At 41.5% G+C, this 26377-nt stretch overlaps 2 protein-coding genes across 10 annotated transcripts in view; one reads left to right on the top strand and one right to left on the bottom strand.

The window, feature by feature from the left end:
- baiap2a (BAR/IMD domain containing adaptor protein 2a) overlaps nt 1-9042 on the top strand; it is a 53441-nt gene extending 44399 nt beyond the window's left edge. Inside the window, exons 10-15 of one of the 5 annotated variants that reach the window (XM_044330620.1) lie at nt 81-282; nt 409-477; nt 567-720; nt 979-1016; nt 5353-5395; nt 5937-6025. In XM_044330620.1, coding sequence (XP_044186555.1) covers nt 81-282; nt 409-477; nt 567-720; nt 979-1016; nt 5353-5380 — 491 coding nt within the window. In that variant the 3' untranslated portion in view covers nt 5381-5395; nt 5937-6025. The other 4 variants (XM_044330617.1, XM_044330618.1, XM_044330616.1 and 1 more) reach the window with 4 other exon arrangements.
- The window catches only part of aatka (apoptosis-associated tyrosine kinase a), a 35969-nt gene continuing 17196 nt past the window's right edge, over nt 7605-26377 (bottom strand). For 3 of the 5 annotated variants that reach the window (XM_044330613.1, XM_044330610.1, XM_044330611.1), the window contains exons 4-15: nt 20931-21072; nt 17345-17424; nt 16717-16835; nt 16458-16545; nt 16205-16338; nt 15556-15640; nt 15328-15449; nt 14639-14788; nt 10453-13849; nt 10183-10363; nt 9893-10096; nt 7605-9236 (exon numbers count right to left, since the gene is read on the bottom strand). In XM_044330613.1, the coding sequence (XP_044186548.1) occupies nt 9208-9236; nt 9893-10096; nt 10183-10363; nt 10453-13849; nt 14639-14788; nt 15328-15449; nt 15556-15640; nt 16205-16338; nt 16458-16545; nt 16717-16835; nt 17345-17424; nt 20931-21072 (4731 nt within the window). In that variant the 3' untranslated portion in view covers nt 7605-9207. Of the gene's footprint in view, nt 9237-9892; nt 10097-10182; nt 10364-10452; nt 13850-14638; nt 14789-15327; nt 15450-15555; nt 15641-15918; nt 16005-16204; nt 16339-16457; nt 16546-16716; nt 16836-17344; nt 17425-17810; nt 18586-20930; nt 21073-26377 lie in introns of those variants that run through there. The other 2 variants (XM_044330612.1, XM_044330614.1) reach the window with 2 other exon arrangements.

Genomic DNA, 26377 nt, shown 5'->3' with positions numbered 1-26377 from the left:
TCCAGTTATTTAGAGCATTTATGACTCTGGGACTGAATATTATGTCTCTGACTATTATCTCTGTCTACAAAACTCCTAAGGAGAGACACGGACCCTGCCCAGGTCTAGCTCCATGGCAGCAGGCCTGGAAAAGAACGGGCGCTCTCGTGTCCAGGCCATCTTCTCCCACGCCGCGGGTGATAACAGCACCCTGCTCAGCTTCTCCGAGGGAGATGTCATCACCCTTCTAGTGCCTGAAGCTCGCGACGGTTGGCACTATGGGGAGAACGAGAAGAACAAAATGTAAGTAATATATTAATTTATTCTATTTTGCCTGAATCCCTACTGTGTCTTTGGATAAATATGTTTCCAGTGTTTAAGTACAGTGAATGTAGAGTTTAAGTTTAACAAGGTCTTCTCTTTTCTCAGGCGTGGCTGGTTCCCCTTCTCCTATACACGTGTGCTGCCTGAGAGTGACAATGAGAAGCTCAGAGTGAAGTATGTAGCAGTTCTCAATCATACGTCATGTCAGCTAAATGAGCCTAAATGAGTGTAAGTCTGAGGCCTTTATTTTCTCCCTGTCCCAGCCTGCATCATGGGAAAAGTAGCAGCACAGGGAACTTGTTGGAGAGTGATGCATCACTGCCCACCCCTGACTACGGCCTGACCGCCCGACTGCTGGCACAGAGCCTAGCACAGTCCCGCCCACGCCCCTACAGCATGGCAGGCTTTGGCACACAGGTAGGTACAATTTGACATGTGTAGTATCTGTGAACAATACAATTTTACACTTGTTACACTCGCTCAGTTAATTTGTAGCCCCCATCTGGTTAAGTTTTATGTTGCATAATTGAATATGAGTAATCCTGCAGTAACTGAAAAGCAGACTTCTGCTTAGTTTCTGCTTCCACCTAGTGTATGTTTCTAAGTATAGCACATACTTCAATCCAAGGTATCTATGCACACAAAGTGAAAAATGTTATTTTTGATCTTTTTCAGCCTGCTATTGAGGATTATGATGGTCGCTTTGCCACAAGGTAAGTGCCTTTTCTGACCTTCCTTTTAAGTAATAATATGACTGCTGCTGACATCTGAATCATTTGACTTGGAAAGTGTAATGAAAGGTGTGCTCTATCACAAGACAAAGGCACGAGAGCCAGTCCCTTTCACCTGAGCTACAACATGCTTGAACACTCAGATAGAGACAGCAAGGCAATGGCTAAACATGTGCTATGTCCCAATTAAATGCTCCATACAAAATTCTTAGCAGGATGTAGTATACACAAAAAAGTCAGTATGCATACTGAAAAATGCTTGATTTGTTAGTGCGCTGTTGATGCACACCATTGTAATAATTGTCATAATGCAATGCACAAAGAACATGGACTAGTTACCCACAGCTGCAGAAAATAAAATTAATTGTAGATGGTGATTAGACAGCTTGAGAAAGATGCAAATGAAATCTCAATAAATTATTTTGTAGCTTTCTCTCAGTGAAATTCAACTGGCAGTGACATCTCAAAGTGCCAATTGGATTGATGTCTGATTGCATCATTTTATGCTAGCACAAAATATGGAAGTACTTTGATATTGTACCTAGCTGCAGAAAGAATATATAATGACAGTTGAATACATATTGTATGCAGTAAGTATGGCGTATGGATTTGGGACACCTTGTTAGACTCCTGCATTTTGTTAACACTGAGGCAAACCTATTACAGTTCCACGCAGTGTCAAAAACAAAGTACACATTTATATAGTATGAGTAGAGTAGGGCTGGAGTATTTTTATTCTTGATTGCTGTCTTTTATTTATTTTTTTTCAATTAATCCTTAAATGTCAGAAAATCTTAACTAAAGTCAATCACAATCCTGTTGAGTCGTCTTCAGATTGTTTTGTCTGACCAACAGTCCAAAACCCCAAAATATTAAATTTATAAGGATATAAAAAAGTGAGAAGCAGCAAATCCTCACATCTTAGAAGCCGTAACCAAAGAATGTTTGGGTTTTTTTTGCTCGATAAATGAATTAGACAATTAATCAATGATCAAAATAGTTGGCCATTGATTTCCTTTCCATCAACTAAATGATGTAGGACTAATGAGGATTCTAATTAAGCTCAAGCAATGAATTTCATTTTGCTGTAGTGTTAAAATCCCCACCTCATCAGATATGCACAGTGTTTCCTTTGAATATATATATATTTTTTTACTGTGTCCTCTGTCTTTTCCTCTTTGCTCTTGCTTATTTTACTTTTTTAATAGCTCTTTAAAGTAATGAATGCAGTATAGCGGGCTGAGTGTCTCAGTTTATTGTCAGAGTGCTCTTGGCCCAGTATATTTGAACTGTAATCCTATCAAGTCCTTGCTGAGTCACTAGGGTTGTTTGAGGTTAGCGTTAGGAATTATGCTGTGCCCTGTTTCTGTCCAATCAGGGAGTACATCCGTGTGTACGTGTGTGTGTGTGTGTGTGTGTGTGTGTGTGTGTGTGTGTTTATATATTTGTATATGTGTGTATTTGTGGGAGAGACGCTGTGTGTGAGCGAGAGAAATGGACTAGAGTGTAAATGCACTCGTATTGGTGTCTGGTGGAATACATGTTGTGACAGTAGACATCATGCTGACCTCATCTCAGTCATCACTGCTTGTCAGCCTGGAGCTTTGGGCACCAGTGCCAAGCTGTTTTACATACTCTTGTCTGCTCTGAATGTGTTTTTTTTCTTTCTGAATCAGTATTTTGAGACAACACTGTCCTGCAGGGTGTATTCACCCCAACAGACTAATCTAAGACTAATTACTACATCCCTCCAGCTAAGGAGATGACTTGATGATTTTCTCATCAACAGTAACGTATAGGCTTTATCTACCATTCAGTGAGCGACAGAGGAAAACATTGGCTCAAGTCTGTTTATGTGGATGGGCAATAATATCCAACCGGCTTATCTGGATTAAAAAAAAAAAACAGTGTTGATGAGGGAATTGGAAGTCCAATCTTCCTGATCACGGCAGGTGTGTTTGGAGTTGTAGTTGTAGGTGGGGCAAAGTAGATTTCTTGATCCCACCTACCTACACTTCTCCTAAACTCTACCCTGCCTCCTTGTGCCTGTCTTGTCTTTCTCCATTTCTCTCTGAGTGTGTCCGACCTGGCAAGCTTCCTTCTCTCTTTGTTCCACAGTGACAGTCCTGATGGCAAATTGATTTCGACTGTGTGAGAACAGACATACAGACAGACACAGACAGCTCCGGATAGCACAGGGGCCTCTTCCTCCCCATCTTTCCCCTCCTCTTAGCCTCCCTCCTGTCCACTTATCTCCACCTCTCCTCCTCTGCCTCCACACACACCCCTTCTCCAAGTGGAAGAGGCCAGTTTCATCCCTCCTTTCTGTCCTCTCTTCCTCCCCGGGTTACTCCTTTCCTCCTTCCGTCCATCCTGGGTGCTGCTGCTGGTGGTGTCGGTGTGGACAGTAGCGGTTGGTGGGTGGAGGATTGCGTTGAGCGCGAGAGCCAGAGCGGGGCCTACCTGCTCGGCATGCAGCGATATGGACTCTGAATACTCTATCTCTGATCACAGTCCACCATCATGGACTGATCTCTCAAGAGACTGCCTTTGCTACTGCTTGTCTTTCATGCATGTACATGGTTGTGTCATTTTGTCAAACTAAAGGACATGTTCATGTACTGTACAAGTGCCAAAAGACTTCAGTGTCGTTGTACTAAAGCCACTGGCTGAATGGCCTTTTTAAGCACACATGGGCCCAGTATTATCGAGCTCCCTGCCAACACACACACGCTCAAAGCTTTGTTCAAAGTAAGGCTGTGCAGCAGATTACAATGTTCCTTTTTCTGAGAGATCCCATAGGTCGCGCTGTGCTTCCTTGTGTCAGTGCTAGATTTGATTTTCTGTCCAGAGGGTGTGTGTCATATGCCTTACTTTGCATCTGTTTTTTTTTTTTCTTTTTTCTATTAAACACATATTTTATGTGCAACTGAAGCAAAATTACAAATTGAGCTTCAAGAATATACAGTATATATATCTATACATATATAGATATATATACATATATATATATAAAATTTGTTTCCGTCAGTCCACCAAATTGCACTGGATTATGAGCATTGCAAAACATTTTTAATATAAAATTTCAAATTAAATTTCAACCCTCAAGCCCCACGGAATCCTTCTTTTCACCATTCTTGGCTGGACTTACTGCCAGATTTGTCAGTTAAAATAAAATGTCTCACTCCAGCAACCTTCAATTTGATCTTTTTTTTTTTTTTTCTGATGCTACAGTGAGTTTGGAGGGGTCTTCAATCTTTTATTGACTATCCTCAATAACAGCTATGAATTAGTTTGCGTTTAAATGACAACCACGGCTTTTGCAGCTCTCAGTGTTATTTATGATTGTATTCCCTGAGTGGCTATGTAGTTTTTGGTCTTTTCTTTTAAAACAATTATTGTCCTTGTAAAAAAAAGAAGAAAAAAAAATAAATACCAGAAACAGTGAGAAACTACTGATTAGTTGAAGTGTTTATCTTATGCATGCTGTGGAGGGATACCAGAAAATGTGATACTAAAAATTGACCTTGAATGTATGGTGACTTTTTACAAAGGTATTCTAAATAAAACATATCTCTATATATTAATAAACAGTCTGGTCTGACGAGAAATCTGTTCTGTCACTGACAATTACGTTTTCAGTTTTGTTTAACATTCTTCCTGTTTCAAAGTAATAGCTCTGAACAGATTTTTTTCTTCTTAAATGTTTAAATGAATTCCTTTTTTTTTTTTTTTTTTTTTCAAAACTGCCACCCTTGTGCGAATCATTTCAAGCCACGGCGGTGACTTAAGCATGCAGTTTCATCCTTACCCCTTTCCCTGACACCCATAGCATCCGTGCTGCTCTCTGTGTCACCATAAAAAAAAAAAAAGACTGTCTGTGTGTGGTGGTGTTGTGTACAGTTTTGTGAGTATTTGAACTTTGCCTGCCTGCTTACTTCCGTTTTGGTTGTATACAAGTGAACTTCTGGCCTGTGTATGTGTGGTATTTGGTTGATGATACACACATTTGAAGCAGTTGCAACTTCAGAAATACCTGCCTGTTGATCGCATTGCATTTACAGTAATCACCCACTAAGACAAGCTGCAGACATGTTTCCTCCCAGTTTTGGATTTGAAAAGGAGCATACTAAACAGCATGTTGTGCATGAAGTGTGTATTTCTGTTTTCCATCCCTCATTTCAGTTACAGTTATTATTATCAACCTACAGTATGTTCATCTTGCACCAGACTAACCAGCAGTGTCGTTACAAAATGTGACCCATGCATGATCTGAGAGATGAGCCATTCAAACCCAAGGGTTCTCTTTACCTTCCAGTTTGGGTCCAGAATTGTCCCGGTTCTGAGCGAACAGGACCTCCGTAAGTCACCAGCCTCCATCGCCTTTCAGCCAACCAATCACTTTTATCTTTCTCTCTTTTTACTGCCTGGTTTTCTATGCTGTCATTGGCTGTCTGGCTGCAGTAGGATGCGGGGAATCACTGGTCTTTTCTGTCCTTTGACCTCTTTGGATGTGGCAGCATTTGGTTCTGTCAGTCCAGCAGGCCTTGGGTTGCAAAAGAATCACTTTTTGTGTGTGTCCGTAACACAGTATCATACAGAGAAGACACTAATCCTGCATGCATGTCTATTTCAAGCTCTTTTGGGTTCGCTTTTATTGATCTTTTCTGACTTTACTAGAGTTTTCTCACTACATGCTTGCTAAAACTCACAATACATAACGCAATCATTTGCTCAACTTACTGTAAAAAAAAAAAAAAAAAAAAACTTAAGGAAGGCAGATTTTTTTGGGTGTGGTTATATAATTGACTCTATATCTCTAGATTTTTTAAAAAAAAATTTCCATTAATGTGTTCAACCTAACTGTCACTGTTCCTTGCCCCACCCCTCCTCTCCCCACAGTGACCGTTCCCTGGAGGTCTATTTCCGGCCCAACTTCACTGATGACCGATCTGCACCCATCTTCTACTAGCGGACTGCTGCCCCCTTATGTGCACTCATGGGCCCTTTTTTTCATAAGGAGAAAGAGAAAATGGCCAACACTGGCATGTTTGAATTATTTGATGTTATCACAAGAGGGCCCAGAAGTGTGATTAGGGGGGGAAAAAAATCACTTCAAGGAACATGTTACACTACTAAAAAATTAGTTTATTTGCCGTGAAAATTCACTCTGAGTACTTACGGTGCAAACGCTTCCACAGCACTGCAGGTAAACACTGGATGTCTTGTTCTGAACATTCAAGTGCAAGTGTGACAGTAGATTTTATTAGTTATTTAGATCACACCACTTGTGGATAAGGTATGGCTAATAGGTTTTACTAGTGATGCCGTCACATTATTATTTATCTGCACTTCTACTATGGGATATCTTGTTTTCTTCAACACTATACACTGTAAATTTCATTCGAGGATTATTTACATTAATGGACAGCGAGGAGACACTCTCTGCATTAGTTGTTTTTTAAGTGAGGTTTGAGGGTGAAGATACGGTAAGATGGTCAATAACCGTTTTCAGTGCATCACTGTAATATGCACTCATGGCAGAGTGTAGATTGGGTACTGCCACAGATAGGTAGAACTGGACAGTCGGTGAGTAAACTGTACTTTTACTTTTAAGTGACATAGAACTATATATTTACTAGTTGTGATACAGTATACCCAGATTTACAATGTGGGAACTGTGCCTTCTACTTTTTTTTAAACATGCTTCAGGCAGCATTGACCAAATCATCCTGTAAACTGGTTTGAGGGCATATGCATCACAGTTCTACTTGTATTTTTATATTTCTTAAAATATCAGTGGGATTATGTCCCCTTTTGTCTTGTTTGCTTGACCTTTTTTTTCTTTTTTTTTTTTGCTTGAGCATGCTCCAATGCAATTTGCATTTCCACCGCAATAATACAATGTTTTGAATTGCTATTCTTTCCTTCTCTTGTACTTACAATAATAGCTAAGCTGCCAGATAGCCAAGAGGTGAAATACAATGCATACATAATGGAGTTTTTATAATATTTAGCTTTGAGGGAGTGGTAGCTTATCAGATAAGGTACAGTATTATCATAGCTTTTGATCATTCATTCTCAGTATTATACACTCATCTGGGACAAGAGCTTAAAGCAGAGGCATTTATGTATAGTATGCTGTGTGTGGATAATAGTGAAACTGTATGTGAAAAGCAAGAATGTGTATGGTATGTGAATGAGCTAAAATGCCTCTTAGACTGCAATAAATCAACAGTTACAACATGAAAAATTAATTACCCATGGATGAGAGTCCTCTACACTGAGTGATATGATCATGCTTTTATTACATAGCTCATTCGGGCAGCAAATTTCAAATGCATTTTTTACTTTTGTATAGCTTTCATTTTGCCCATTTCCCACTTTTGTCCCTGTTTGTATTGTATCTGTACTGTACAGAAAGTGCATATAAATTATCTTGTCCAGAAATAAATCTAAATGGGCACAAATATACTTTTATGTGTTGTGTCATGTTGTCATGGTTTATGTTTCAGAAAAATATACTTCTTGGACATTACTGCAGATAAATATATCACAGACACAAGAAGGGAAAAAGTATTTGGATTTATTTGTTTGGGATAGTACAATAGCCATGAGTGAGGGAGAAATGGAAACAGCAATGATGTTACTACTGGTGCATAGAACAACCCACCTCATCCTCATCTTCTCCAAACATGTCTGCCACTTTTAGCCAATGGGCTTTGTAATATCTCTTTGGCAAATTTGAGAGATCGTCATCCTGGATTGCATCTTTTCAAATCCTTGTACAAAAATACTAGCAATGTTTTCTCTTCTTGCAGAACTTAAAAGGCAAGGTGAGAGGAAACAGAATTGGCACTTTGAGCTACAGAAGGATAGAGAGGGGAAGGGAGCTGTCGATACAGCAGTAGTAATTCAAGTCAAGCTACCTGCTACATGTTGATATAACATTCGTACAATATGTGAGATATGTCTTAGTTTGTCTTTTTTTTTGTACACCTCGGACCCGGGCTTCAGCACAATTGTAATAGAATTATGTAACTTTATGTATGAGACTATGGACAATACATAGACATAGAAAAGATGCATAAAGATGATACTGACTGACATTCAACATTTATGACTGGCATGTTGACATGACACTGGCAAATTGTGTTGAAACACCTCTCCATCCCTTTGGTGTCATTCTATTGCAGATGAAACGTAATTTAAGCTAATGTGCCACAAAATAAAGTGAACCTGTAGCTGGCACTGTGGACACAAATGGGGAGTCTCACATGTTCACATATTTCATTCCAGGATGGGGAGATGTAGAGCAACTTCTACAAATAAGGACCCAGTTTGGCTATGCAAAGTGCTTTAGACAGATGCAATAAGTCATCATTAACAAGAGCAAGTGGTGGTGAAAATTAGGGAGTGACAACACCGTGTTTCCTTTCAGTCCAACTGTCAACATCATTTGGCTTTGTCAGAGTCTAAAACTTGAATGAAGACTAAGTTTCAGCACTTCCATCTTCAAACATTGTCACCACCACCCACAACTGTTAAAAAGAGTCAGATTTTGTTTTTGGAAATCCACCAGAACTTTGTACGCAACAATCACCAAGCATTTTTTCTCTGGCTCCAACAATGAGAGCTATAACAGTCTTTAAAAATGCCAGATCAGTGGTAAGCAGATGGACCAAGGCAGCAAATGAGAGGAGCAGCTAGAAAGCCTCTCATTTCTCTTTTTTTATCCTCTTATTTTTATGATTATTTTATAATTCACAAATTAAATGACCTGTAAGGTCACCAACAGAAGTTGATGCTGCATTGAGCAAATAAGTTATTGTAGTTATTGTCATATACTGTATGTTAAAACTAATATAATTTTCTAATTCTGCAAAATATATGATCTGATTTTATATCCACTCTCCTGCTTGTCTAAACCAGGTTGCCATATCAGCAGCTATCACTCTTTCTTCACAAAATAAAAAAAAAAAAAACAAAGTGTGCAAATCATCAAGGGTGTTTCACTACAATATGAGGCACTGTCTCATAAAGGGTCACCAGGGTCAGATGCCCCAAACGTCGATAAAAATAAAACTCTGTATAACATCTAGATATAATAATGCTGCTTTTCTGTGTTGAGAAGAAACTCGTCCTCCTCCAGTCGGGGCCGTGCGTAGGGCACTCAATCTTTTGGACTATCTTCACTGTTCCCTGTTGGACACAATCAATTGAAAATAAGTATTGTAGCTTTACAATAGCGTTTAATCAAACAGCGTTAAGTGATACTCCACCCAAAAACATGTTTAAAGTGTCAATACTGTGTGCTTGAGATGTAGCTTTTAAAAATTAGCAGTTTTGACCCCCATAGAGTGAATTCATGTCAGTGAAACAGAGTCCAATTCAAATTCAAAAGATTTTCACACCAGGAAAATAACAACTTCTCAAACCACTACTAATTTCCTTCTCCACTCACCATCTTTAGATTCAGTATGCTACAAACATTCAATTATCCACCAAAATATCTCTCAATACACAGATTATGTTTGTAGTTAAAGTCATAAGCCTTTTTATGTTGGTAACACATGGCTATGTTTGCTTAAACCACCAACAGCCACATTTCCTAGTGTTATTTCGCACTTAAAATATTTTTGGTGGAGTATCAATAAGACATACTGTGCACCAAATAAAAAATTTAGAAAAAAACTGTTAAGACTACAACATTATATTAACATAACATATTGTAACATATTACATGTTTGTGACAATGTTGTTGATGTTGATGATGGTATTGATGTCATATTGTTCATGCAAATAAACTGACATTATATAACAGTCCAAACTCTGTATAGAAGACAGTTAATACAGACCTGTTGCTGTGCCCATGTGGGGGTCGGAGACGTGTGTAATGGAAAATCGTGAGACAATAAAACGGTTAAGTGCTACAGCTGCAGGTTTCGGAGCCTCAGGACTCTTGGGTGTGGATGTGGGTGAGGAGTCTGGCTCAGGGATGGTGTCAGGTGAAGACGGGCAAGGCTCAAATGGAAGGTCATCTTCCCACGCGTAACCCCCACCTGAATACACACAGTCACAATTATAGTGAACAATTTGGGATAAGTGAACTAGGAAGTATGGTGTTTTACGTCCTTGAAAAACTTACCCTCTTCTGAGTTGTTCCCATCTGTTTCTTCAGAAACACAGTATGTCTCACAGGATTGGGCTTCAAGTTCAGGGTCAGGTTGTGGCTGGTGGTCAGAAGTTATTTCCTCTGAGGATTCCTGCCCACTGGACTCTGCTCCTGTGGAGAAGGTGTAGTCAGCCAGCTCTCCTGTGGGGCTCTCCTAGAAGTCAGAAACAAAAATATTCCTCACATACATAATCTTTAATAGACAAACACACTGCATAATTTTGACCTAATTACATCTCATACCTGGTCAAAAAGGAACACTGTGACATCATCAAAAAAAGACACAGCTTTTTTCTTTCTCTCCAACTCATCACAGAAGGACTGGGTGAGCAAGGTGGGCATCTTCAGGAGGCTGCGGAGGTGTCTAGCCTTGCTGCAGTCGCTTACCACCACTGGCACTGTGGTAAAATCTTCCTCACTCTCCTCACTGTCCTCATCCTGGATGTTGTAGGTCCTCAACTCTTCATCAGACTCACTGTCATCCGAGTCATCTTCATCCTCCGCCTCCTCCAGAGGAGCTCTTACATTCTCTCCGCACAGCTCCAACAACGATGAGGAAGTGGACAGGTCAGCAGGGCCGTTGGATTCTTCACATAAACTGTCCTGTGAGTCACATTCCTCTGCGTCTATGTCCTCAAAATCTTCCTCATTTATTCCCACACCCTCCCTTCTGTCCTCTGTTTCTTCGTTGTCATGATTGAATTCAGGCAGCTCCTCCTCCTCTGTGGATCCATCACCATTTTCATTCTCTTTTGGGGCCTCGTCTCTGTAGTCAGTTATGGTGGAGTCAGAACATAAATACTGGACAGGGGAACAATCTTCTGCTCTCCTGTTCCCCTCCTCGTGGTTTGCTGAGGCCTCCTGAACAGTAGAGGAAGGTTCAGACACAATGGAGGAGCTAATCTCTGAGGAGGGCTCTTCTACTGAGTTCTCTGTCTCCAATCCAAGATCATCATCTGCAGGGGAAGACTCTTTGGTCAGGCAGCCGCCCATCTGCGGAGGAAATGGTGACAGCATGGACAACCCAGGAGTGGAAAGGGGATGGCGTGAACCTGTGTCAGCCTCTGAGAGATTTGCCAAAACACAGCTTTTGATATGTCTCAGATTCATTAAATGTTCCTCGTTGTTGAATTTCCTTTTGATATGATCATCATCTCTGTTAGAGCTTAATTTCTCAGCATGCAAGTCATGGCTATTTGGACCTGTAAAGAACTTACTGCCTTCCTCTCGAGGGCTTCTCTCATTCTCGGCATCATAGTCAGAGAAATAGGCCGAATCCCTGTATGGGTTCTTATCAGTCAGGCCCTTTAATTGTAGCTCTGAGGTGCTGGTGGAAGTGCAGACACCTTGGCCTAAACCCACTTGCAGAACAAGTTCAGTTTCTCCACCCAGCCTAGGGCTCCTGTCACCACCTCGGGGATCTCCAAGCTCTTTGAAGATAAACTCTGGAGACTCATTGTTCTCTGTGTCGTATCCACTGTCCAGTGATTTGGGCAGGACAGGGGTATTGAAGGGATCTGGGCTGAAGGCCTGGTCACAGGGGCTTGCCATTGATGAGGACAGGTTAAGAGTGTCTACAGAGTCAGGAGTTCCCTCTGGATTCTTCAGTGGGCTTAGCTCTTCCTCCTCTGCTTCAGCATAGTCCAGGTTGAAGTCGGCAAAGATCCCTGATGTAATATCTGCAATGTCATCGTCATCATCCTCACTGTAATCCCCAAGCTCAACAAGGCTAATGCTGGAGTTTCTGATGCCCACTCTGCTGTCTAACACTCTACAACTCTCTGATGTCTCTGGATAGGTTAGCCTCTTGTCTCTCAGACCAACAGAGACTCCTGTTGAAACCCCCTCCCAGATATTACCCCTCTGCTTGTCTGTCAAGGCTCCAGTTTGACCCGTCTGAGGTTCCTTGAAAGAGGATGGGGACTTCACATAGCTTGCCTCAGGTATCATCTTAGGTTCAGAGTACAGTCGTTCTCCATTAAGCAATGGTTGCTGTTCATATTTTACCTCTAATTTCTCACCCTCTGTGCCCCTGGCATTCATACTTGAGCTGATAAGAGAATCAATACTTCTTAGATTATCTACAGGTAGGTTATTTTCCATTGGAGTGGCCTCTCTTTCTTTGTGACACAAGTGAATGTATGAACCTAATTCACTGGGATTGCTAGCAGCTTTACCTCCTTCTGCCTCCAAGGTGCCACAAGACCTGGAGCTGTGGAAGGTTTTAGTGGTGGCCTTAGTCAAAGACCATAATTCTGTTGTGTTAGAGTGAGCTGTATATTGAAGGTCCAGATAACTTTCATGCCCACTGCCTGTCTGCCTGCTGTCAAAACTCAGGCTATTATTGTTCGCTGAATGGTTTGAGGTCCAGTTAGTGGCCTCTCCCTCAGAGAAAAAGTCATCATCAATGTCTCCATCCCTCCGCTGGCCCACCAGCAGGCCATCATCTGTACCTACATCAATGCTAATGTGGTTAACAATGGGTAGTGTCTTTCTGAGGGGACCCATCATATTATGGCAGCTTTCATTAACCACGCTACGACCTGTGCTTGCTTCAAGGTAGGGATCGCAGAACCCTAGGCTGGGGCTGCTGACTGCTTGCAACAAATTGCGTGGGTTTTCTAAGCCCCCCACTGGATGGACAATGTTTGATCGTGGCTCTGGTGACGTATCCAGTTCAGACAGACAGGATTGGCCTGTTTTGTATGTTGATTGTTCACAGTAGACAGTGTTGCTCTGGTAGGATGAGAAGCAGTTGTGGGAGTGGCCTAGCTTTATAGGACTGGTGCTGGATACCTGTTTCAGCAGTGGCTCCATGGTTAGTTGGACAGTGGGACTTGAATCAGAGTCATAGGCAATAGATTTAGTGTTGTCAGCAGTTGACCAATAAGCACTGGGCTGTGCCATGGATGAACCAGTCCGACTTTCAGAGGACAACCTGCTGTTGCTGGCTTCCAGTCCTGGGCTGTAGTCTTCCTCGTTATCATCCAGGTTAATGTTACACTCTACTGGCTCCTCTATGCGAATATAGTACTCGCTGCTGACTGAAGGGCTGTGGGCACTCAACACTGGGACCACACCTGGGTGCTCGGGTTCATAGTAGGATGGGGAAATGCCTGAGGTCAGGCCGTCAGTCTTGCAGCCCCCTGAGGTGTTTCCTTTACTTGAATAGTAGATATCTTGGTAATGTGGGTTCCCCTGGCCCAGTGGCCCACTGGTGGAGGAGGAGCAGTAGGGCTGTTCAGCTCGGGCCTGCTCCCACTTGTACTCAAAGTTGAGACCATGGCTGGTCTCTGTGACAGTCAGTAGGTCATCTCCTGTGTCAGAGTGAAAGCTGTCAGAGAAGTGCTCTAGGAGGGGAAAGGAGGATGAAGCAGAGGAGGCCAGCTCCACTGCCTGAGTTTGATCTGCACCAGGGTCGTCAGCTGAGGCAGGTGTAGGGGTCAGAACCAGGGCTGTGGATGTAGCTGTGTGGGAGGCGCTGCCAAGCAAGTTGGGTCTCAAAGCATTCCAACGTTGTTCGAAGTCCTCCTCAGCCTCACTGGAGCCTTTGGCACACAAGTATGTAACCAAAAGGTGTACTTCCTCACTGCTAGGTCTCAGCTCTGGCTGCAGCCAACAGAACTGCATAACTTCATACCTGCACATAAAAATAAGAGAGAGAAAAGATCAGAGACAAGAGAGAGTAGAAGAAAAACAAAGTAATAATTATGTCACTCTCCTCAACTCTGCATGTCAAATAGCTCAGAGGGACTTATTGAAGTCTTAAGAATAAAGTTTTTTAAACAAGCAGAGAAATGGGCAGAAGTTAAAGGATTGATTCTAGATTTGCAACAGGGAGATATAAAAGAGAACTTTTGTGGTCAGCACTCTCAAACAAAACCAAGTACTTTTCAATGAAATAAGCTCAAAGACATATAAAGTATGAAACAGGTGCAGTGCAGATACTGACATAGTTAGAAGATGTTTACATTCCTCCTTGCATGTGTTTGTGTATGTCTGTGAATCCTCAGTGTTGGTACCAAAGATGTTTAATTTTTTGGGGAACAATTAAAAAAAAAGAATTAAATAAAAACAATATTTGGCTGGATTCCCAGGTAAAGATGAATGAGGTGATTCAACTCTGGTCGATGCCAGAGGATCATAAAGAATAGGGAGTATTGATCATCTGCTCGTGCTAGCAAAGAGAAATATTGCCTCAATGGAGTGGTGCACCACCATAAGCAGAAACCGATTTTGAAAATAGGACACACTGACTAGTGTGCTGGTATAAAGGACATTTATTGATCAGTGAGAGGTGAAAGGCTTAGTTATCAGCAATGTCTAAAAGGCAGCTTATATGGCATCAAGATATATAACATTCTGTGTTTCAGCTGGTGTATGTGTTTGTATGTCTCCATGAGTGTGTGGGCGTGCAACTATGTCTCACCAGCGCTCAGCCAGGGGGAATTGGAGCTGGGGTTTGGGTAGTTTAAGCTGCTGTTCCTTCACAGCATATGTCAGTACCTGTCGGTCGGAGTAGTGTCTGTACGGCTGGTTTCCCAGCTCAAACAGTTCCCACACAGTCACCCCCAATGACCTGGAACGGGCAAAAACAAAATCATTAAGTGCGTTCACAAACCATTCCCAGGCCATTTGGCCATGTTCCAAGCAGTTAATTGTTCTAACTGTTCATTTCATAATCTTTATATTATATCGCAAGTATCCTTGTGCTGTACACATATTTCCCAATGAGTTTCACAATAAAAGCAGACCAGATGACAGAAAAACAGGAAAACGTAACATAATCCTGGAAGAGAGCTAAATTGAATCCATCCAAGTTGCTGGTGATGTTAGTATGGTAGCTTAAATCTGCAATAATCTGTGTGCTGTACACATATTTTCCAAACAGTTGAGTTTCTCAATAAAATACCAGATGACAGCAAAGCATAACATGATTCTGTATAAGAGCTGTATACATTCTGGCACTATACTCTGCAATCATTCAATGTTAGAGCAATTGATTCCCGCTTTCATGTATACGCGGAGGAAAAAATGAAACATCTAGCTCAACAGTTAAGGTGAAAGTTATGGTTGAGTCAATAATATTTCCTGTTTGTCACTCCCTACATATCTCACCATATGTTGCTTGACTTGGTTTGGTCAACAACCAGCAGGTTTCCGTGGACCTCGTCTATGAGCTCAGGTGCAATCCATCGCAGGGGGACCCAAATCTGGTCTTGTGTTACATAATAGTCCTCCTAAAGAACAAAAAATAAAAAATATATATATATATATTTTGGGTCCTGGGTGATATGGTAAAAATCAGTCTATAAATATAGTGACATTATCAAAAGACAGTCTAACCTTGTATCTGCTGTGAGATAGGCCATAGTCCCCGATCTTAACTGACATTTCTGAAGTTAGCAGGCAGTTTCGCAAGGCCAGATCACTGTCAAAACAAACATATCATACACATACCCTTATTTATTTAGTGTTGGAAGTTTTATAAAAAATACTGTTGAGTTTTAACCATTGTCAGTACATTCAGTACATCAGTATTGTCTGGGTTTGCTAATACATATTGCTTATGATATATAGTCAACTGATTATCCTATCTAGCCAAAGCATTAAATAAAGCATAGTATAATATGTGTACATGTTGAATATCAACAACAATATGACCGTGTGAAGACACAGACTAAACTAAGTCAGTTTGTTTAATCTCACCTCCTCCACAAACAGGGAGCTCTTTAGCCAGGCAGCCACTGACTAGTTGCTATGGCAGCCACCGCACAGAGATAGAGCGGGAGGGGTTCGCCCCCGGCAACAAAATCACTGATGCTGGAGTTCGTGACAACTACTCAGGCAGCACCAGGATGTTGTTGCAGGGAGAGACCAGCAGAGGGCACACAGACTGTTCAGATGGTTCAGATGGATTCTTCTTTTCTTTTCTGGGTCATTCATATCCTGACTGATGAAGGTAAACAGAGCTGGACTGACTGGCATATTGTACCTGTGTATAAAGTTGTATTTGTGGAGGTGTAGAAGCCCTGAGGCAATGTCACATGCCATTCGCTGGAGGATCAAAGGGTCAGGAGTCTCAGAGTCAGCCACCCGGCAACTGCGGAGGTAGCTCTTCAGATCACCCTGGGGGAAGAAAGTGAGAAGACAGTGAGCTGCTATGATTATTTATGAACGATGACACTGCACCAAGGAAGGGAATAATGAATGAATAAACAATATTTGATAATTAAAGTATGTCCCACCAGAGGGCAAAACTCCATGACCAGCAGATAAGGAGTAACCTCTGAGCACTGTGCCAGACATTGCAGGAGAGCAGGGTGCTGGAGGGTTCTGGCAGAGGAAACAGAATTTGAGTAGGTAGAGAGTGCAAAGACCATACATTCAATAAATAATCATATCAATAATTCATCTCTTCATTCATTTACATGGTTTTGTTACTATGCAGTGCTACATGTGTTGAAAGGCTACGGTGTGCAAGCTCTGGTGTTTCAGTGAACTGACCGGTATGGCTGGACCTCCTCCAGGAACTGCATCTGGTCCTGGACACTAGCACTGGCCTTCAGCTCTTTCACCACCACCTGGGTGGTGCTAAGGCCCGCATTGACCTCACCCAGCAAAACCTGAAAAGTATACATATGGGAGAAACTTTTGTGCCAATCTCAAAGCAGGTAGACTGGAATTTCCTACAAATAACATCAGCGTGCATTTACAAAGTGAGAATGTATGAGAAAACAAACAAAACTAGAATGGGAATAGTGCAAGAGCAATTCTAGGAAGTGTTAGGGCAGCATATACTGTACAGTAAATTGTAAGGAATTTATGTGAATTTGTATGGAATTTGTGAAATTCACTGTGCCTGTGAATTTCAACTCGTCTCCCATGGAATCAACACCCTGAGACAAGTGCCAAAGATTAGCCTCGCTAGAATGAGATCATCCTCACATTACCCTCGCATTCCACACAGAGTAGAAAGCACATTGGTGTACAGTTAGTAAAGTAAGGATAATTGCAGTTTTGCAAATTGCAATTGAAAGTATGAGTATGTGATGATGATTACTGAGGTGATGTCTCAGAAACCAAATACTGTGTGTCTGTGTGTATGTTTTAAGAACAAAAAAGCATGTTTTACCTTGCCAAACCAGCCATGTCCAATCTCCTTTAGATAAAGTAGACTATGGCGGCCAAGGTCTGATGATTTCAGCAGCTGGACTGGAAAGAAAGAGTAAGAAAGATGGAAGATTACTTTCTGACAGAAAAAAATATAAGACTGTAGGGGAACAACAAAGATTTTCAAATACAGAAAGGAAAATAGAAAGTTGTGAATTGTTTTCAGATACAGAAAAGAAGCCTCAAAGACTGAGATTAGGAGAGAGAAAATAGAAACCGCCCTCAGCCAAACTATGAATGCACATTTCCCTAAATAAAAAGTTGTTTCAACTAAAGAGCGAAGATTGCTTGAGAGGAAATAAACCCAATTTTCAAACTAAATTAAATTCTTGGAGAACAAGGAAGCTTACTGCTACCACACACAAATTTACAACAGGGACACGGCACTATTCTGCAAATCAAACCAAGTTGTGCTCAAAATCAAATACCTCCATGGATCCTCATACTTCAGGAATGGAGATGATGATGACGGAGCAGTGGAGCGGCCAGCCACTCTGAGCACCGTGACAGGAACTGAGTCCGAGTCCCAGGCAAGGATGAAGTACTGGTTCAGAGTGTGAGAAATGAAAGCCCGTGGCCCCAGCCCTAACCCCAGGCGCCTTAGCCTCATTGTGTGTATGTGAGAAAGAACCCACGGTCGCAGTGTGTGTGTGAGAGAGCCTCGGCAGGATTTAACCCTCCGAGCCCTCGCACAGCTGAACAAGCTTGCCACGCTGCCTCTCCCCGTCTGCACCGAGCTCATCCTCCAACTGGGACACACACAAATACACACACTGTCCTCGTCTAGAGCTCTCCAGCTGTCGAGCAAACACCAAAGTCCTTGGTTCCTATACAGACTACATTTAAATCTACGGTGAACAGAGCCAGGTAGAAACTTATCACAGCTTCAAGTCAGTGGATAGATTAGCGGACGGTTCGACTCAGGAGTCCCGAGGAGGATTTCTGCGCTGGGTGCTGAGGTTTTCTGGTCATGTATCACGCCTGATGTGACCATCACGCATGTTGGTAGTGTGCCGTTTGACGCGCCAGCTCTGTGTGCAGCTTCAAGACACCCAGCAGTGACATAAGGGCCACATAATGCCCCCCCTGTCACCCAGGACAGCAGCATTCCTCAGCCAAACAGGACACAAACACTGCTCTGTCAGATGCAGAAAAGACCTCTGTCATACACACTCGCCACCACTATCTCAAGCGTCCCCTCCCCACTTTTAGGTCCTGGTGCATGCCACCACCCTTCCCCTGTCTCTCCTCATCCTGTCACAGACCTCTCACTGTATTCTGCCCATAATGCCAGTCCTCCGCTAGTGCGTTCCACGGACGTTTCAGTCCGGCCTTATGCTGACCCACTGCCCAGCCGGACTAAATCAGGGCCATTGTTTGGCTCGCTCACTCACACATTCACGCTGTGTCTCCTGGTACCCAGTGCACCAAATACACACACACACAGGCGCGCAATCACTCATATGCAGACACACACAAGGCCCATTCTCCACTGGAACGCTAGGCAGAGGTTGTCACGGTGATAACAATCCCACACTTCTCCACCCCAACCCCTGAGCCTCCACCACCCCTCCCTGACAGAGAAAAAGAGACAGAGACATTAAGAAGTGGTAATAGTCCAAATGCGGAATGTGTGAGCGTGAGGGTGCATTCCCGTCCTCTCCTACTCATGGCATTCCCAGTGAAGATGGTAGGGTCCAGTGGGATTGTAGGACCGGTGGGCCCGTGGAATGAGACACACACAATTGTCTCACACACGCTACATTTTGATGCATCGAGCCACAGTCGTGGGTTTGAAAACTTTGCATGACCTCTTGAATAAAAGATTAGAGCAACAAGTGAAAAACAGGACCGCCAGATCATCTGCAGATATTGTGCTGTGTGTTCATGAGTGCTGCTCGGTTCATACAGAAAACATCATTCATAGTAAGTGTACAACAGGTTTTTTTGTTCCACACTCAGCTACTAGGCTCATTTGCAACATCTTTATGTTACTGTGGGGTGAATAATTTATGAAACAATGTTATTATGTATGCAGGAGCCTTCAGTGATTATGCCTAGCTAACAACGGATGAGCAGTATAGAAAACAACCTGTTCAGTTCTTGACCTGTAGCTTATAGATGTCATTAACATGAGATATGACGTCATATCTGTAATTTTCTGTTGTCTTGATCTTTTCACACTTTTACATGCATATGACAATTTGAACACTGCAAAGACTGCAAAATTATAAATTTCTTATACATCAATACCTAAGCAAACACAATACTTACAAGTAAAAGGGTTAACATGATTATAGCACATGTTGTACTTCCTTTAAAGAAGAAAGGAAGCAAAAATAAGAGAGCATTCTCTTTCTGACTCAGTAAAAGGACACTTTCTCCCTTATTCTCCCCTCAATCTCCCTCTTTCACAATCTAGCCTCTCCTTTTGCCATTTATCCATTCCTCACCCTGCAACACCTGGACCAATCATACAGCGGTAGCTACGGAGGACAGAGGGGAGGCCAGTGATTGGCTACAAGCCTGAGGCTGCCTTGTCCAATCATTGCTGGAGCTCACATCCTCGGATGCTGAGCCCCAACTCGCCTCCCTTCTGGCTGAGCAGAGTGGAGCGCAGACAGCCAGTGAGTCATGCAGGGAAAGGGACTTTGAGCACCCAGGTTCTGGCTTATACTGAGATTCACACACACACACACACACACACACACACACACACACACACACACACACACACACACAAACCCCTCATACATGCACATAAGGTAGCCACATACACATTTTAACAGGCTGGGTTTGAGGCAGCATGAGAAGAGGAAGAAAAACAGCCTGTGACGTTGCTGGGAAGATCATGGCTACAGAATACAAATAAAAGCACTAGCATAATATGGATGTGAGCTGATTCTGGATTTTGTAAGAAGCAAGTAAAATAGAAACAAATGCCACACTAGATTCATGTTAATGTGATGTAAAATGCATTTATAAAAACACTCAGAGCTAAAGAAATAATGGACAGTAGGGTTAGGTCAGATTCCTTCCTCTCCAGTAGGCTGCAGTTTTCACATATGATATGAATTGCAGCACTGCAGTAGGTCGAGTTCTAAATGCATTACACAATGGACAGATGTCTGTCCCTTGTTGAGGGAGGGGGCAAGAAGGAAGGGACATAATACAAGATAACAAATGAAAGAGGCCATGGTGTTCCAACTAAGCTTGGCAAAATTGCTCAGTTTTTATCTCATACAAATCAATAGCGCCAGTAAGATGTTCATAATCCACTTGCCGTACACTCCAGAGAAGTAATAGCCTCTTTTTAATTGTCTCTGTAAGTGTGGTAGATATTCACTCCTAAAAAGCTGGGAATTAATACTGAATACTGAGATATGCAATACAAGAGAGGATAGAAGAGAAGTAATGAGAAACATCATGAAGCAAGGCAATAAGTTAGAGGAAAGGAGGTCAAGTAACACTCAAAAACAGGTCATTAAAAATCCAGACAGATATAATTCAGACGGGTTATGTGTGGATAATGTTATGTAATTTCTTACTGGATCTGCCAGGCTGTTTGGAGACAGGCAGGGAGACTTCGGTGAGGGGAAGAATGTAGACCTCGGGGCCATTCTGGGAGGAAGGCGAGGCCAGGGCCGAGAGATCTGCCTGGTACTCCTCTCCCTCAGTGTTTTCAAACTCCTGGTGCAAAGACACACGCTGGGATTAGTCATCCACTCGCAGCCATCCCACCACTGAGATTGTGGGAGACAATGGTTCAACTGTGAAGGCATCTAAATGCACTGAGGCACACCCACCTACCCATATACATAAGTCATGTACATTGTGGGGTGTACTGTGTGGCTCACTGTAAAGACACTGTAGGGGAGCTCACTAATGCGCTACTATTGAAACTGTATACAGAAAGCCATTCTTTCTTTCTTCTGTCTTCACTTTCTCCCTCATACACACACACGCACACACACACACACAACACAATGTTCTTATTAGTCAAAAATGTCACTTAAATATTATATGATAAGCTTAAATAAATAAATTAAAATAAAGTTTTGTGTTTTTAAAAGTAAAAAGTACATTTTAGTGCTTATTTTAACCCATAAGAACTTCTTGTTTTGATGGATGTGCTAGTTTTCAGGAATTATCACGACTTGCAACATGTCAAAACTATGAGAGAGGAAACAACAGTGTCCTGGTTATTTTGAGCTGTGTGGTTTAAACTGTGCTGTTAAATCTGTCAGTGCATGTCACCGGTACATACTGAGCTCAAGTTTTTTCCATCTTTAAGGTCTTTAAGTGCTGACTAGTTATCGTGTTACACAACTGTGCTGCAAATATACACAAAATACCTGTTCTGGACTGCCATCAATAATCATTACTAGAACTTTAAGACCACAATGTTTTCTTGAGCCCGCCATGTCACTGCAAAATCCTATTTCTCTCTGTCCCATTCAAGAAAAAACACTAGAGAGGGTGGGGACTATAATCAATTACGCAGAAAAAAAAAAAAAAACTCTCCTCCACCGTCAATAAGATGGATGAGGATGAAAGGGTGTTGGAAACAGTGACCCTTTCTCTTTCCTATATACACCATGTCCAACATCATGTGCTCTGTGTGTCTGGTTTATCCCTGCTACCCCTCTTTCAGCCCCCCTTCCATTTTGCTCCTCGGTCTGCTGCAGTGTCCTTGGCTTGGTTTGTTGTGGTGTGGCCCTATAGTTGCCTGTAAAGCATTGCATGTGCAGCATAAAGAGTGCTGATCTTAAACAAAAAGGAAGGTCATATGTCCTAAATCAACTTCAACAACAAACCATACATGCATAGGCATGGACAGCTGAGAGAAAAACAGCAGTGTAGTGGAAGATACACAGCCAAAGGAAACAGTATATAAACACTAAACTGAACATGATTTGCTGTATGACGATGATCACATAGTATATTAGCAGATTATTCTCAGTGTGAGTAAAAAATTCCATTAGCTCATAAGAGACCTCAAAAGTACTCTACTATAAGTTCAATATTATTATATATTTATATTCTGTTTGGAAACAGTGCAACTGTTGTTCAGCAGCTGTGCTGGTCCCATGGTAACCCTAAATTCTTTAAGGGTAACATTCTCCAGTCACTCTGGGCTGTGAGTAGGAATGAACTGTGTTCATTGAGATTTCAAAATTTCATCCTTAAAATCTACTCTTTTCCTGGAGTAAATACCTGCAGGAAATCTGGATTATTAGCATGTATGCGCTTGTGAGTCTGCGTTCAGTGCTTTAAGCCACAGAACCACTATCTGCATGTGATGGATTTTTCTCTGCTGCTACTGCATGCAATTATAACCTCAGGGCAGCACTATAAAGATGATCATACACGCCAACATGTCAAGAACATTACACATGACTGTCCCTTATAAACTACAGTAGATAGGAACTAAAACTAACTTGAGGCAAGAGGTAATAAACTCACAATGCCTCTACAATAATATTGAAAGTAGTGCAGTGGAAACTTTGCAACTTTTGCAATAAAAAATACAATTTTAATCTCAATAATAATAAGATAAAAAAGAAGTGCAGTAGGGTAAGTCCAATTAAATGAAGTATATACCTATCTGTATTGCTTAATTAAATACACATTTACATAAGTAACTGAGGCACACTTATAAACTGTATAGAAACCGAAGTAACAAAGATTACACTAACAATGCCTACAGTAACTGAAATCCTACAATTTTGATGGTTTCCTTGTCTGTAACTTTTTTAGGTTATAGCAGAATATATGGCCAAAGCCCCTCTTAATGCTGGTCGTGAGTGAGTCCTACCATCTCAAGCAACATCTCACAACTATTAACATTAAAGTCAATCTTGTTAGCAGTTTCGAGGACTGTGGCTATGTTGGTTTACTGGGCTGGCCATAGTGCTCTATTCACAAGCGCTGAGCCATCCACCCATCCCTCCATTCCCTGGTTAATGAACTGTAACCCATAACAAGCATATCTCCCACTTGCAGCAACACAGAGGGAAAGAAAGGAGGAAGAGTGAAGAAGAAACAGAAGGCAATGAGAAAGGAGGAGAACAAGAGAGTTGGTTGCAGGCTGGATTAATATGAAATATTTGAATGGCTCAGTGTGCGTATGTGTGTGTTTGTCTTCATTTACATGTGTCCTAAAACACCAGTGTCTGTACATCGGAATGTGTGTACGTGTGTTTCTCATTCGGGAGAACCATCTGCCACTCTCCACAGAGCAAAGTGTGAAAGTGAGCACCTGGCTGTGAGTCAGCGTTGCATAGCTCCTCAGAGAGCCTTCAGTTTAGAAAGCACTTAATACCCAGCCTCGCACTACACGCTTCAGTAAGAGCACCGTGATGGAGAGGAATAATGAAGCTTTTTGGATGGTGCAGCGGTGCGATTTTGCAGTCCCACACGAATGCACACCTTACAAGTGAGCTGCTGAGTGACGAGCTGGTGCCAAGGAGCGTGATAAAGAGTGGGAACCATTTAACCATTCTGTGATGTTTGCTGCAAGATGAGGATTTGATAACTTTAAAGCTTAAAGATCAATAGACTCCAAGCATCATACTGGCTTGTCTTATCTGAAATTACAATGATTTCTAAGATCAAGACAAGTGCACATTTTATTTACTTAAGTCACAATCTGTTATTTTGAAATAAATGTTAATATATATTTCTTTCACGTACTATAAGTACCCATAGTTGCAATGGCCTTTTCTCCTTATTTTAATCCTTTCTTTGCTTTAGAGCTGCAATGATTAGTCGACAAATAAATAAGTCAATCAACAGAAAATTAATCACTAACTATTCTGGTAATCGATTCATTGTTTTAAGTCATTATTTAAAGAAAAAAAAGCAAAAGTTCTGTGGTTCCAGCCTCTTAAATGTGAATATTTTCTGATTTTTTTTAGTCCTCTATGATAATAATCTGAATATCTTTGGGTTATGGACTGTTGGTCAAGACATTGTAGGTTGCATCTTGGGCTTTGGGAAAAAGTGATTTTCTTTCATTCTTTCATTTTATGACATTTGAAAGACCAAACAACTAATAAATGAATCGAGAAAATAGTAAACAGATTAATTGATAATGAATATAATCGTTAGTTGCAGCCCTACATTGCTTTATGCATTATGTCATCCCCCAACCCGAGTCACATCTCTGCACTTGAGACTTTGGAGAAAACCATCTCCACGTAATTGTTTTCACAACTTGTGGATAACATTAAATAGAGAAGAGGACAGTGAACTAATAAATGTAGCAACTACTGTATAAAGGAAACCTATCTTAGTCCAATCATTTTTAAAGGGGGCTGGTAAAAGGCAGAGTCCCTGACTGACTTTGTAGACCTATACTCACCTCTTTTCCTAAATATTTACAACATAATAAACCCAGTATGTGTTCTAAAACAACATACAGAGTAAGCAGAGTGGCTTATTTTTAGCTAAACGTTCACTCTGAACACCCCAATGACAGGGTGCTATGACAATATCTTTGCAGGAATAGGTAGTGACATAGCTTAACAACCAGGCTCAAGGTGGAGCCATGGTTGATCATGACAAAATGAATCAAGTTTTGTCCGACACAGACCCAGACTCCCACTGTTCTTGCAGATTATTATAATAGGTTAACATAATGAGGCAGAGGAGAAAGGACAAAGAGACAGACGTGGGCGCATACACACACACACACACACACAGGAGAAAAGTTTAAAAGTCGTTAATGGTGCCTGTCTATGCCGTGCTCATTAGTGACACTGTTATCTCTGCAGCATCTACCTACCACAGGCTGTTCTCGCTGCAACGCAGACCTGACTCTCACCACATACATAACCACGATACAAGCTGCTCTCGTCCTCTCTCTGCTTTCTGCAGCTTTCTAATCAGCAAAAAAAGTCAGCCATGGTTTCATTCCCTTCATTCGAATTACAAAATGATTTGCATAAGTGATTTCAACAGAAGGCTCTGGTGTTCAGCTGAGGCTGTAATTTATCCATTCTCCAACTAAAAGACTTAGAAACATTAAAATGCATGACCAGAATTAAAATATGTTGTGAAGCTAGCGCCATAATATGAGCAGCATGTTAATGGGAAACTTTTAATGACAAGGATCAGCCAGTGCAGCAGCTCTACAGTCCCCTCTCACCCCCTTTTATGCTCCCTCTTCATATGCCCCCTGCCTGTGTCAGTATCTGTTAGCACCCATCAGCTGCTCAGTTCAGCGCTGATGTTTGACACAGCATGGCTGAGTCAAGCTGGCAGCTGAAGGCAACACAGAGACAATGTGTGCCAGGCTGGGACGGGTAAGAGTACTTGGTCACATCACTAGCACACAATGAAGCAAAAGACTGCAGCATTCACAGTACAGTCTGTGTGGATTAGAGAGTTTGGTCGATCAATAATAAAGTACTGATACTTCACAATGCTGATATCTCCCAGGAAAAAAATATCAATACAGTACAGTAAGTGTTTTCTCAAACAAGTTGTTTCAGGAATGCTTTTTAATGAAACATAATGTTAATCTCATGCCAAAAAAGTTTTGTAAAAACTTGTGATTATTTAAAATTAAAATCATACACAACAATACATTTTATCCTGGAGCTGAAACAGATGATTAATTGATCAGTCAATGAACAGAAAAAACGGCAACAATTTTGTTCTTCTTGGTATTTCAGAACTTGTGATGAGTATTTTTCACTTTTTTGACATGTTGTACACTACAATTAATCAATTAATTGACAAAAATGAGGGGCAGTTTAGTCAATAATAAAAAATAACTTTCCTTCAAACTGTAGCTACTGGCACACTTAAAGAGAACATTGAATGGCAGTTTATTACTACATATGGCAGGCTTTTAGATGTTTTTTTAATGTATCAATATCTGTTACAAGCTCATCTTGTGTTGTCAACTCTTCATAAGTAACCCACAGACCAAGACAAGCCATCCACATTCCGTCCTGTGGCATCTTTTTTTTGTGCACACACATTT

This window comes from Thunnus albacares, chromosome 17 (assembly GCF_914725855.1).
Source record: "Thunnus albacares chromosome 17, fThuAlb1.1, whole genome shotgun sequence".
NCBI lineage: Eukaryota > Metazoa > Chordata > Actinopteri > Scombriformes > Scombridae > Thunnus > Thunnus albacares.
Note: the sequence above shows the minus strand (reverse complement) of the source record. Positions and strands in the feature narration are given on the sequence as shown.